The sequence below is a fragment of the Oryza sativa genome, chromosome 8, assembly GCF_034140825.1.
Source record: "Oryza sativa Japonica Group chromosome 8, ASM3414082v1".
Lineage (NCBI taxonomy): Eukaryota > Viridiplantae > Streptophyta > Magnoliopsida > Poales > Poaceae > Oryza > Oryza sativa.
The window spans coordinates 19,876,217-19,888,345 of record NC_089042.1 but is presented as its reverse complement, the minus strand read 5'-3'; the positions used below and the strand labels follow the sequence as shown (position 1 = coordinate 19,888,345).

The following is a 12,129-nucleotide window of genomic DNA, read 5'->3' as shown; positions in this document are numbered from 1 at the left end:
ATAAAAATCAAGGGTTAGATGTTTCTTTGCCACGTGGCAGCTTAGGAGCATTTGTAGAGTTCCACGTGGCGATTTAGGAGCGTTTGTAGGAAGTTTAACGGACTTTTAGTATATAATAGAATAGATAGATAGATAGAAGATAGATAGATAGATAGATAGATAGATAGATAGATAGATAGAAGATAGATAGATAGATAGATAGAAGATAGATAGATAATAGATAGATAGATAGATAGAAGATAGATAGATAGATATCAGGAGTTAAGCAGCTATAGAATTAGCGGCAGCTGATTAAGACAAGAACACTGAGCACATGCAGAGTGCCATGTCTAGCTAATATCAGGAGCTAAGCAGCTGGAGAATTAGCGGCAGCTAATTAAGACAAGAACACTGAGCACATGCAGGGTGCCATGTCTAATAATATCAGAAGCTAAGAAGCTGTAGAATGCTGATTAGACAAGAACAATGAACACATGCAGCGTGCCATGTCATAATAAGAGAATTCTATGCAGAAGAGGGCTCATGGTTAGGTGGTTAACAAATGGTTTTTTCTGCTATATATATCTTTATCTCTATCTCTATTACTTATCTAATCCTACTTAAAAAATACGTAAGGTTTCCATAGTTTTTTTTTTCATTCGTCGGTGCCTGGCTTCAATTCCTATTCATCGTTGATCCGCGTGATACAATGTCCAGACGCGCGATGCAGCCGCACTATGCAAAATCTGAACTTACGGGCAACGTGGGTAGAGGGACTCACAAACCAGGGATCGGAAAAAAGATGACGGAACACTGTATCGGGTCCCATGTACTTGGATGGATCTCTTTCAAGCGATGGAAATTGAACTGGTCACGCTTTTTTATAGTTAAATGAAGTAAAAATGCAATCACATGCCTCCTTTTGCTCGCTGACATTATTGGCCCATCAAACACTACCCCCACAAATCATTGTATTGTTGCAAGAAGAAACATGTTATCACCAACAAATTAAATCGTGCTTCCTACGCAACGCGTGAAGGTTCTCAATTTCTCATACGCCACAGGACACCTAACCATATCACTCCCCACTTTTTTTTATTCGTTGTACGATTTTCTTCTAATTTTTAGTTTTTTTTCGAGTTAAAGCGATTCTGCTATTGGAGTGCAGTGAGCTTGATCAAATAGCTGGCCAAAAAAAAAATTCTTCTACTATGGCTACTCTTTACAATATTTGTTTGTCAATATCAATTACTGAAAAAATACCCATGTGTTGCAACCGACTCTAATAATAATTCATGACAAAAATAAATACTTATTATCGTTCCAAATTTTAGTATGTAATACATAATTTTATTTTAAGGTGGTATTGATAGTTTTTTTATAATCATCTATCCATATTAGTGGATTTAGAGCAGCAAATAATTATGTCATGTGATCAAGTGCCATCCTTGTGTTGCACTGGAAAGATTCATTACAAGGACCTCGACTAACTTGGTGGCCTTATGCTCCCCACACACTCACTATTGCTTTTGGCTTCACCCAGTGCAACATACGAGTATTTTACTAGTATATGTATTTTCATCAAAATATAGTAATGCAAGATCTTATTATAAATATTTTAAATTATAACAGATACATATGTGTAAATAAATAATAAATCGGATGGATATTTTAAGAGGAAAAATATTTAAAGTTTGGTTAAAGAATGGAAACAAGAAGCGGGAGAGAAGTGTATATATATACTATATACACTTTAAATAAAGTGTATCTAATGGAAACAAGAAGTGTATAATATATATATATATATATATATATATATATATATATATATATATATATATATATATATATATATATATATATATATATATATATATATATATATATATATATATATATTATACACTTTATTGTATAAAAAAATATATGCACGTGTATAAAGTTTGTGTGTGTATGTATAAAAAAAACACAAAAAAATGTACATAAACTTTGTATACACGTATACCAAGTTTGTGTACATACGTATAAAACTTAAGAAATACACTTATACAAACTTTGTATACGCGTATACAAACTTTACATACGCGTATACAAAGTTTGTATTTATACATATATAACGTAATAAGAACGAAAAAAACTAATAATGATACGGAAAGAAAAAACAAAAAAGCAACCAAAAAAAAGAACCGTAAACTACGGAAAGAAAAAATAGAAAAAGAAAAGAAAATCTCAAACTACATATACGGAAAGAAAAAACAGGAAAAAAAAGGGAAACCGCTCCCGAAAAAAAAAATCATGCGCCGTCGCCGCCTCCTCTCCACGCGCGACATGCGTCCAATCGCGCGAGGGAGGGCGCGCGCGACTGGTCGCGGATTAGCTTTCTCGCCTTTCCACGTGGCTTTTTGGCAAACCTAACAGGTAGAGAGAGTGCATCTGATTTTTATGAAAAATATCCAAAGTTCGATTTGTAGTTTTGTGCTGGAAGTTTATTTCAGGAAGAAACCTACGAAACCGACGATCTGATTTGTTTTGAACTTATTGTACAGCTGTAGTCAAAGTAAAAGAACACGTTAATTCTCACGAATACTCCCCATCATTTTTCTCCTCAATTTAATTCAGTCAAGTTCATGGCTTGACCGCGGCAGTATACGTTTCTCTTTGATAACACCAACAAATTAAATTTCACGGAAATGGCCACAGTGCGACACGTGCCATGAATCTCAGCTGTGAATATATATATACTCTCCAGTTGTCTTCTACTAATAAATCCAGACCGTTAAATATTCTTCATCAGAAGTTACTCAGCAATGTACGCAACCAAGCCGCTCTCGGCGTTCGCGGGCCACCCGGATGCCACGTCGCGGCCGCTGCCGCCGGCGGCGGCGGAGGGCGGCTGCTCCGGCTACCTCGCCGTGAAGAGCGACGAGGAGGGCACCGACGAGACGCGGTGCTGGGGCTTGCGCAGCCAGCCGCGCGTGCGCGGGCTCCCGTTCCCGCAGAACCGCGTCGTCACGGTCAGCGACCCGGCGCTCGGCAAGTACGCCGACGCCTACGCGGACGCCGTCGTGTTCGTGCCCGTCCCCGGCGCGCCGCCCTCCTCGAACCGGTACTACGCCGTCCTCGCCGCGGGCAAGCACCGCGGCCTCGTGCGCGCGTGCTCCAGGGAGGACGACGCGGCGACGCACTGCTTCTGCCGGTGCGTCCGCGACGCGAAGCCCCGGCCGTTCGACCCCGCCGACGTGTACCAGCAGATGGAGATCGTGCCGAACAGGGGCGGGTTCACGGCGAGGTCCGTCGCCGCCGACGGCCTCCCCTACTTCCTCTACCGGAGCAAGCGCTGGCTGGCGTACGCGTCCAGGCCCAAGCACTTCGACCTCGCCGAGGCGCTTGGCCTCAACGACCCGCTCCGCTCGCGCTCGCTGACCACCCCGCCGCCGGCGACGGCGACGGCGACGGCGGCGACGGCGGTGGCCGTCGGGCGGTGGTACACCCCGTTCTTCTACATCAAAGAGGACGGCGTTCCACTCAAGGCGCAGATGGACCGGTCCACGTTCTACGAGATCGTCCTGGAGCAACGCTGGGATGAGGCCATGGGCGGCGAGGCGAGCAAGAGGGTGCTCGTCGGCGGGAGCGTCGAGGGGAAACAAGAGGCCGTGGGGGCGGCGGCGAGCGCGCGGACCGGCGGAGGCAGCGGCGACGGGTACGTGTGGTTCAGCGCGGCGACGACGACGTGGCCCGCGGGGCAGAGGGTGGGCGTGCACGCGAGCCTGTGGGAGAAGATGGTGTGGGAGGAGCAGAGAGGCGGGTGGGTCGCCGACGAGGAAGTTGGCGGCGGCGGCGTCAGGAAGACGATGTCCGGCGGCGCCGGCGGCAGGTCGGTGCTGGTGGAGAGGTTCGCGGTGAGGAGGCTGGACGGCAGCGTGGTGGTGGCGTTTGACTTTTCCCACGTCAACAAGATCAACTAGACAACTACTAGGACCAGTACTAGCGAAGACCTTTCAATTGCAACTAGATCAGTACGAGACCTTTCGATCGCTTGTATTTGCGTAGTTGTATACTCGTGTTGTATTTGAGTTTTTTTTTTCTTTTTGCAAGGATTGTACTGTATATGATTATGTTGTATGCATGCGTGTATAACCTTAGATATTGTTCTTTACTACGGTTAGTTAGTTAATTAATTAATTACTGATAATGATGAGTAATACATCGTCCATTTTAAAATGTAAGGCGACACACATTTTAAGATTTACATTTACGGGATTTTTACCAATTTTTTTTTGTTTAGAGAAGGGTATTTTTCACCCGGCCTATACATTCAACTGGATATATACGACTATTGAAATAGGGAACTTAATAACCCAATCTGAAATTCGTTCCTATGGAGATTTGAATTCAGAACCTTGGGGTACTACTCAGGTCACTCAACAATTAAGCTATATAGTTACTATAAAATGATAAGAGAGCGTTAAATTTTAACTTGCATATTTGTAGAGTGATATATTACATATTGATTTATCTTTTCAAAATTTTTAATTTTTTTATAACCATTTAAATGGTATGTATTAAACGGGTGGATATCCATCCAGGTGAATAAAACAGTTTCCCATTCAAGTGCTTACTACGTAATTTGCACATACATAGTACGGAGTACATACCAAGGCGAAAGCTCAAAGCAAGGTGATTGACAAACCATAACAAATACATCTTCTCCACTGTCTCACAGAGTTGATAAAAAAAAATCATTACAAATCGCAACTTCTTCTTCTTCTTCTTCTTCTTCTTCTTCTTCTTCTTCTTCTTCTTCTTCTTCTTCTTCTTCTTCTTCTTCTTCTTCTTCCTTTTTATGGTTTTTGAAGGATTTAACCTGAAGATTCGCAACTGTGCATTTGATAGGTATAACCTGACAGTGACAGAGTGACACGATTACAATTTACACCAGCTTCTCCCTGGCCTTGTTGAAGTGCACAAAGTCGACGGCGACCGCGACGCTGCCGTCCATCCGCTTCACGACGAACCTCTCCACCAGCACCGACCCGCCGCCGGCCACCTCGCCGGCGCCCTCGTGCTCGTCGACCCACCCTCCCCTGTACTCCTCCCACCTCATCCTCTCCCACAGGCTCGCGCACAAACCCACCCTCTGCCCGCCGCCGCCCGCCGCCGCCGCCGCCCTGAACCACACGTACCCGTCGTCGCCGTGGCGCCCGCCGCCCTCCTGCCTCCCCTCGACGCTCCCGCCGATGAGCACCCTCTTGCTGTCCAGCTTCCCCGCGTAGCCGTCGCCGTGCCCGTGCGCCGCCGCCTCCCACCGCTGCTCGAGCGACACCTCGTAGAACGTGGCGCGGTCCATCTGCTCCGGCGGGGAGACGCCGCTCTCCTTGACGAGGAAGAACGGGGCGTACCACTTCCCGACGGCGGCGGTCGTCGTCACCGGGAACGCGTCGAGGGCGAGCTGGCGCGACCGGAGCGCGGCGTTCAGCCCCGGCGCCTCGCCGAGGTCGAAGTGCTTCGGCTTGGAGGCGTACACGCGCCAGTACTTCTTGCGGTAGAGGAAGTAGGGGAAGCCGTCGGCGGCGACGGACCTCGCCGTGAACCGGCCGCGCCGCCGCTGCACGATCTCGACCTGCTGGTAGACGTCGGCCGGGTCGAACACCCTCGGCTTGGCGTCGTTGATGCAGCGGCAGAAGCAGAGCGTGGTCATGTCCTCCTCGCGGGAGCACGCCCTGACGAGGCCCTTGTGCTTGCCGGCGGCGACGACGGCGTAGTACCGGTTCGACGCCAGCGGCAGGTCGGGGACGGGGACGAACACGACGGCGTCGGCGTAGGTGGTGCTGCTCTCGCCGTGCTGCTCCGTGTACCGCACGGTCAGCACGCGGTTCTGCGGGAACGGCAGGTCGCGCACGCGCGACCCGCCGCACGTGCCCCAGCAGCACGTCTCGTCGTCGCCGCCGCCGCCGTCGTCGTCGGGGCCCTTCACGACGAAGTAGCCGGAGTTCCGGCCATCCGGCGGCGGCTGGGTCGCCGCCTCCGGGTGGCTCTTGAAGAGGGAGAGCGGCTTGGTCGCGTACATTGTTTGGTTTCTCTATATTTCGCAGCCAGTGCACATGTTTAGTTTGCTTACCACAATGACAGTGAGCACGTACTTATATTGCACTATATACTCCCTCCATACTCGTTAAGAAAGTCGTTTAGAACAGCGACACAGTCTTCAAAACACAACTTTAACTTCTTGTTTCTATAAAAATATTCATGAAAGTATTTTTTAAGACAAATCTATACATATAATTTTTACATTTTCAAACTCAACAACTTATTCATGATTTATATTTTCAAGTTTTAATTTAAACATTGTTCTAAACAATTTTCTTTAGATGTACGGACGGAGTATTTGCTACGCACGATGAATGTTGACGAAAATGTTTTCTGATCTTATCAGAATACTCCATGCATGTTCATATATATATTTTTTGAGACAAAAGCATGGAGACGTGTCTCCATTTTCCAAGTTGTCGAGTATTTTCTGCTTATGTACGCCTCAAACCGACATAAAGCATCCGTGTTGACCAAGGGTGTATTTATTGGTGCAATAGCGTTTTTGTTTGACCAGAAGCAAAAAAAAAAAAAAGGGGGATTTCGTCGAAATTATCATCTTGGCTTGCTGACCAAGAACCGTACGACTTGAGAAGTCGAGATCACGACGGCATGTGGCCAGGTGTTTCATGGTAGTACAGCACGAGTCGACCTGTGTACGTGACCAGTAACGCGTTGACCTTTTCTTTGTTGAACGTTGACCGTTCCGTCTTATATAAAATTCTTTTATAATTAGTATTTTCATTGTTGTTAGATGATAAAACATGATTAATATTTTATGCGTGACTTACCTTTTTATTTATTTTCATATTTTTTTTAAATAAAACGAACGATCAAATATTTGACACGCAAATTTAATGTTTGCCTTTTTTTTTTTTAATGGAGGGAGTACGTGTCATCGAGGGCTCGTTGATGGGCCGTAACGGAAGACGAGTCGAAAATCTCCGCCCCACGCTCGTTGGATGGGCCGGTTTCAAGGCCCATCTAAACAAAGGATTTACCACCAAAACAAGGCCCAAACAGGTCGTGAACGTCACGCGGTCACGCCCCCCTTCTCTCTCTCTCGTCGTCTCGCGTCTCTTCTCTCAACCGCGACCGCATCTCGCCGCCCGCCGCCGCCCTGACGCGCCGCCTCCTTCCCTCCGCAACGCCCGACCCCCCGGATTTCCCACTCTTCGGGTTAGAGCCTCTCTCTCTCTCTCTCTCTCTCTCTCTCTCTCTCCCCTTCCTGAGGTCCGCAAAACGACGCGTGGTCGCCGCCGCGGCGGTCTCCGACGACCCGAGGCGTCGCTTCGTCCCCGACTCCGGCGGCAGCTGGAGGCCCCGAATACAATTCCTCACCGGATCGTAAGGTATTTCGACTAACCAAGTAGCTTGTCACGATTCAAATAGGCAATAGCGATCAAACCCTGCCTGCCCATGGTGGCAGCAATTTGGGTGGGAGATTGGGTGGAGAGAGAGGGCCTCAACCCAATCGCACATTCAGTAGATTTTTTTTTTCATATTAGCCAAATTAAGTCTTAATTGGAAGGTGGTAAAACAACAGTAGGCCTCGAGATCTCTGTGCCACTGTTGAGTCTTCCCAAATTCCCTCACCGTCGCAGCGCAGCAGCGCCACCAATCCCCACCATTGGCACTGATTTTGCAAGCTCGAATTCCAACCGGACCCGTTGATAAACCTTCCCCGCTGCCTTCTTTTCTAGCCATCCGCGATCCGCTGCTGCCTGACTAGCTTGTCATGCGTTAGGCGAGTTCTACTATGCTGCCACTTCCGATTCGGTTCACCTTTATCTGGATTCTGTTCTTGTATGCAATGCTATGTTCAGATTCAACTCAGCTTAATGTGTAATTTATGTGTTGGGAGCTTCATGGCAATGGTGCTTATGTTTGTAAATCAATGGCAGGTAGACAAGGAGGTTTCTGTGTTGTATTGCAAGGACATCCTTGAGAGCTAATTGGTATGGATAAGAAGAAAGCTGTTGATGACACTGAGCCTGGGCCAGCGCCTTCTCGGCCTGTGGACAGATTTGGTTTCATTAAGCCAGAACAGGGTACCTCTCCTGATGGGATTTCGAAGAGTAAATTCATACATGAACGTGAGCGTGAAAGGTATGTAATGCCTTATTGGTGGTCTCTTTGTATATACCCTGATAATTGTTTGTTTAGATGATTAGCTGGAAACAGTAAATCTTCTAGAGAAGCTGTTTTCAGTTCTCTGCAAGTAAATTAGTTTGTTGCAGTGTGTTGTGGTATGGCAACCTCAGTGTCTAGTAGCTGACAGCTTTATGTTTAGTACCTGATGTGTTATCATATATCTGAAATCTTGGCTTATAATGCATACTTGCTCTTCGTTATATTATTTTTGTCGCTTTGATATCATGCTATCACTTTTGTAATGCATCTAGTTTACTTTTGTAAAGTGGGTACTGGCTTACTGTGCATTACTTCACTAACCTCACAGCTGACATATTTTTGGGTAACCATAGGGACGGAAGGAGGATAAAAAAATGGAGGAAGATGATAGGTGTTGGTGGTAGTGACTGGAAACATTATGTTAGAAGAAACCCTCATGTGGTTAAAAGAAGAATAAGGAAAGGAATTCCTGATTGCCTTAGAGGACTTGTTTGGCAGTTAATTTCAGGCAGCAGGGACCTTTTGCTAATGAACCCTGGGGTTTATGAGGTACCTATAACAATTGTGAAAGAACTGCTTGCCCTGATTTTTGTTGAATGTTCCCTATTATTTTTTAACTTTCTGTTGTCTTAGTAGTTATTTCTAAATTATCAGGATATTGTCTTAAGAGTCATACATATCTTGTCAACATTATTACATTTCTATACTATTTTTTGGACAGACACTGGTCATATACGAGACATCTGCATCAGAATTGGAAATAATTCGTGACATATCACGTACTTTTCCATCACATATTTTCTTCCAACAGAGACATGGTCCAGGCCAAAGATCCTTGTATAATGTTCTAAAAGCATACTCTGTTTATGATAGGGATGTTGGATACGTGCAGGTTTGTGTTAAAACTGCTGACTAGTTTTAGGATATAAACTTATTCTGTTGAGTAATATGTGTTCTCTTTTGCATAATCATGATGCAGGGAATGGGATTTTTAGCTGGCTTGCTACTTCTTTATATGAGTGAAGAAGATGCATTTTGGTTATTAGTTGCTTTGCTGAAGGGAGCTGTTCATGCGCCAATGGAAGGTTTGTATCAGGTAATGCAATTGAATTCCTTTGGCCACATAATTTCCCTGTGGTTTCAATAAATTATAATGATTCTTTAGAACTCAAACTTCCAACTTCCGATGAAAGAGTGAAAAATAGCTTGAAGATTTTGATTCAGTATATATTGTCCAGTACTTTCGATATGAATGCTTAGTCATACTTACTTCATGCTTATCTCCATTTTCTACCACTCCACTCTGTTGTTTTCTCCTCAAAACTTATCTGTTGAACTAATGGACAAAATTTACACTTTATACTCCCGAGTACATGTTTTGTCACTGCTTTAGCATTACTGTCATCAATTTGAGCAATTGGTGATGGTGCATATACAATTTTTACACTACATGAAAAGCCTGCATATTCTAAAGCTAATACTGAACAAACTACTGTTTATATTCTTGCAACAGGCTGGTTTGCCGCTTGTGCAGCAATATCTGTATCAGTTTGAGAAATTAGTTCTGGAGCAAATGCCACAGTTGGGACAGCATTTTATTGAAGAAATGATAAATCCAAGCATGTATGCAAGTCAATGGTTTATCACTGTTTTCTCGTATTCCTTCCCTTTTCATCTAACTCTTAGAGTTTGGGATGTCTTCCTGTATGAGGTCAGAATCTTGCCCGCCATATAATTGTTCTGTTTACTTTTTATCTGAGGTTATGAGCTAAGATTGACTGATTTTCAAGGCACAATTTATTCTAATACATTATGATTATAGTTTTAGATCCCATGCAATAACATTCTTAACTAACGAATAATAAGCATCTATTACTGATTTACTGTTTTAAAGTTGTACCTAATGAAATTATGTAGCCTAATGGAGGGTGCTATATCCAGTTGATTATTATCAATAGCGGGGTTTGTTTGAGCTTACATCTGATTGACCGACTTGAATGCACCTTAAAAGTAAATTCTCTGATGGGTTGTACGCTGTGCAATTGCAATATACGAACCACAGAAAAAACAGTTTTTAGTAGCTAGTTAACACCTTTAATTGCCCAGTTCCTTGTAGCACTGTTGTCCAATCTGGATTCTCAAATTACTGATCACTAGTTGGACTGAACATTTTATTAAATATTTTTACTATATATGAAATAAACTCGTGTATGCATAGAGCATAGTGAGTCAATAGCTGGCTCTTGAGGTGTCTTTGATTTCTCCAATGTGCATAACCAAACGCCAGGAGCAGCTTGCTATCAGGCTGTCTTTCTTTTTCTCCTTTTGTTCAATTTCTGGCGAGATGCAAAGGTGGAGGAAGGAGTTTGGGTTGAAATTTAACTTGGGTTTCACTGGTTTATTGAAGCCAATCTCATAACTATCTGATTGCTGGTCTGGCTGGCCCACATAGCACTGCCATTGTACTATGCACTCTGGAGAAAATCTCATACTGGTGCTTGTGTTTTCATTTTTATTATATCTTCAAGTCAATTATTATATCTTCAGGCTAAGATAATTTTTTTATATGAATGGTCATTGTTCTTTCCTATAAGCATATACTTGTAAAGTGCAATTGAACTCATTTAATTTCCATCTACTGGTCTTCTTGATGCAAGATTAAAAAAAAAAATACTGATTACTGTGTCATTGTTATCTACAGGGCATTAAGGTTGTATTCCAAGTTGGATTGGCTCTATTGAGATTTTGCCATGATGAATTGGTGAATATTCTCTTTGCCCTTTTTTTGGCTGCTTTTGTTTTAAGTCTTATTTTTGGAGATGTGCTGAAGTTTGTAACGTGCTGCCAGGTCAAATTGCCTTTCGAGAAACTTCTACATGCTTTCAGAAACTTCCCAGAAGAGGCAACTGATCCTGATGTACTATTGCCAATTGCCTTCACATTCAAGGTGATGAGCTGTTTTTTGTACCAAATGCTACATTATGTCAAACCTTTTGTGAATTCTTCTTGTGTGATGAATTTGTTTGTGCATGTGGCCATGCTCATCATTTTTTCCCTTCCCTCCATATTATGGCAAAACTTAAGGTGTTCGTTTTTTTGTTAGCCTGCTTTTCTCTTCTGTGGTACAGCAATCTATTTGTCGTTTTTGCGTGACTTATGGTATGACTTATAAGGAGCAGTCGATGTAACTTTAGATCTCAACTTATATATATATATATATATATATATATATATATATATATATATATATATATATATATATATATATATATATATATATATATATATATATATATATATATATATATATATATATATGTATATATATATATATATGTGAATCTAATCTGTTAATTATTGGTAATCTTCTGTAGAACTGATAGGAACTTGCAGTACCAGATAGATAACTGAGGCAATTCCTTACATTATTTACAGGTGTCTGGTCGTCTTGAAGAGCTGGAGAAAGAGTATCAGAAAAAATTAGAAGGATCCAATGCAAGCGCAAGTACTAAGCGGTCTCATCCTCTCAAATTGAAAACGATGAGCAGGATTGGTAGCCGTGCCTTAAGCAACTTTACTAATAGTGAAAAATGAGACAAATCTTGTGTTGTATAACGAGTCACACCTTGTTTTATTACACTGTAAAGAATGACAATTATTCGTTCATCTCTCTGTTATATTATTTTTTTTTAAAAAAAGAAAGTTAAACCAGTTTCCACAAGCACAAAAGGTGCAGATGCATCGTCAACTTTGTAGTTCTTGATGTTGTTTTTCTCACGCTGAAAAATTGTAAGGAATGCCAAATTGTAAATACTATCTTGGTGAATGAGATGGAATACCTGTTGGTGAATAAGATTTTATTCTGTTTGTATTCGTTTCTATCATTATATGGACAAGGCTCTGAAATACAACGGTGTGATATTCTTACAT

The 12,129-nt window shown here is 43.1% G+C and overlaps 3 protein-coding genes across 4 annotated transcripts; 2 read left to right on the top strand and 1 right to left on the bottom strand.

The window, feature by feature from the left end:
• The first annotated feature begins 2,771 nt into the window (after positions 1 to 2,771).
• LOC4345562 (uncharacterized) lies at positions 2,772 to 4,121 on the top strand. The gene has a single exon (XM_015793473.3). It carries the CDS (start codon positions 2,787 to 2,789, stop codon positions 3,942 to 3,944), a length of 1,158 nt encoding a protein of 385 aa, XP_015648959.1. The 5' UTR covers positions 2,772 to 2,786; the 3' UTR covers positions 3,945 to 4,121.
• Positions 4,122 to 4,554: 433 nt separating this feature from the next.
• On the bottom strand, positions 4,555 to 6,091 carry LOC4345561 (uncharacterized). The gene has a single exon (XM_015793354.3). It carries the CDS (start codon positions 6,044 to 6,046, stop codon positions 4,910 to 4,912), a length of 1,137 nt encoding a protein of 378 aa, XP_015648840.1. The 5' UTR covers positions 6,047 to 6,091; the 3' UTR covers positions 4,555 to 4,909.
• Positions 6,092 to 7,092: 1,001 nt separating this feature from the next.
• On the top strand, positions 7,093 to 12,052 carry LOC4345560 (uncharacterized). Of its 2 annotated transcripts, none has more exons than XM_015792853.3 (9): positions 7,093 to 7,245; positions 7,971 to 8,175; positions 8,553 to 8,748; positions 8,921 to 9,091; positions 9,179 to 9,295; positions 9,713 to 9,910; positions 10,901 to 10,960; positions 11,048 to 11,146; positions 11,635 to 12,052. In XM_015792853.3, exons 2-9 carry the CDS (start codon positions 8,027 to 8,029, stop codon positions 11,791 to 11,793), a joined length of 1,149 nt encoding a protein of 382 aa, XP_015648339.1. In that variant the 5' UTR covers positions 7,093 to 7,245; positions 7,971 to 8,026; the 3' UTR covers positions 11,794 to 12,052. The 2 variants fall into 2 exon arrangements, with proteins under 2 accessions (XP_015648339.1, XP_015648338.1); XM_015792852.3 differs by having other exon boundaries at positions 7,093 to 7,418.
• The last annotated feature ends 77 nt before the right edge of the window (positions 12,053 to 12,129 follow it).

Excerpts from the sequence above, each read along its gene's own strand:
- LOC4345562 (XM_015793473.3), top strand. The coding sequence starts at position 2,787 with ATGTACGCAACCAAGCCGCTCTCGGCGTTCGCGGGCCACCCGGATGCC.
- LOC4345561 (XM_015793354.3), bottom strand. The coding sequence starts at position 6,046 with ATGTACGCGACCAAGCCGCTCTCCCTCTTCAAGAGCCACCCGGAGGCG.
- LOC4345560 (XM_015792853.3), top strand. The coding sequence starts at position 8,027 with ATGGATAAGAAGAAAGCTGTTGATGACACTGAGCCTGGGCCAGCGCCT. Across the intron at positions 9,296-9,712 it reads CAATGGAAGGTTTGTATCAG|GCTGGTTTGCCGCTTGTGCA; the intron begins GTAATGCAATTG and ends TTCTTGCAACAG. Across the intron at positions 11,147-11,634 it reads CAATTGCCTTCACATTCAAG|GTGTCTGGTCGTCTTGAAGA; the intron begins GTGATGAGCTGT and ends CATTATTTACAG.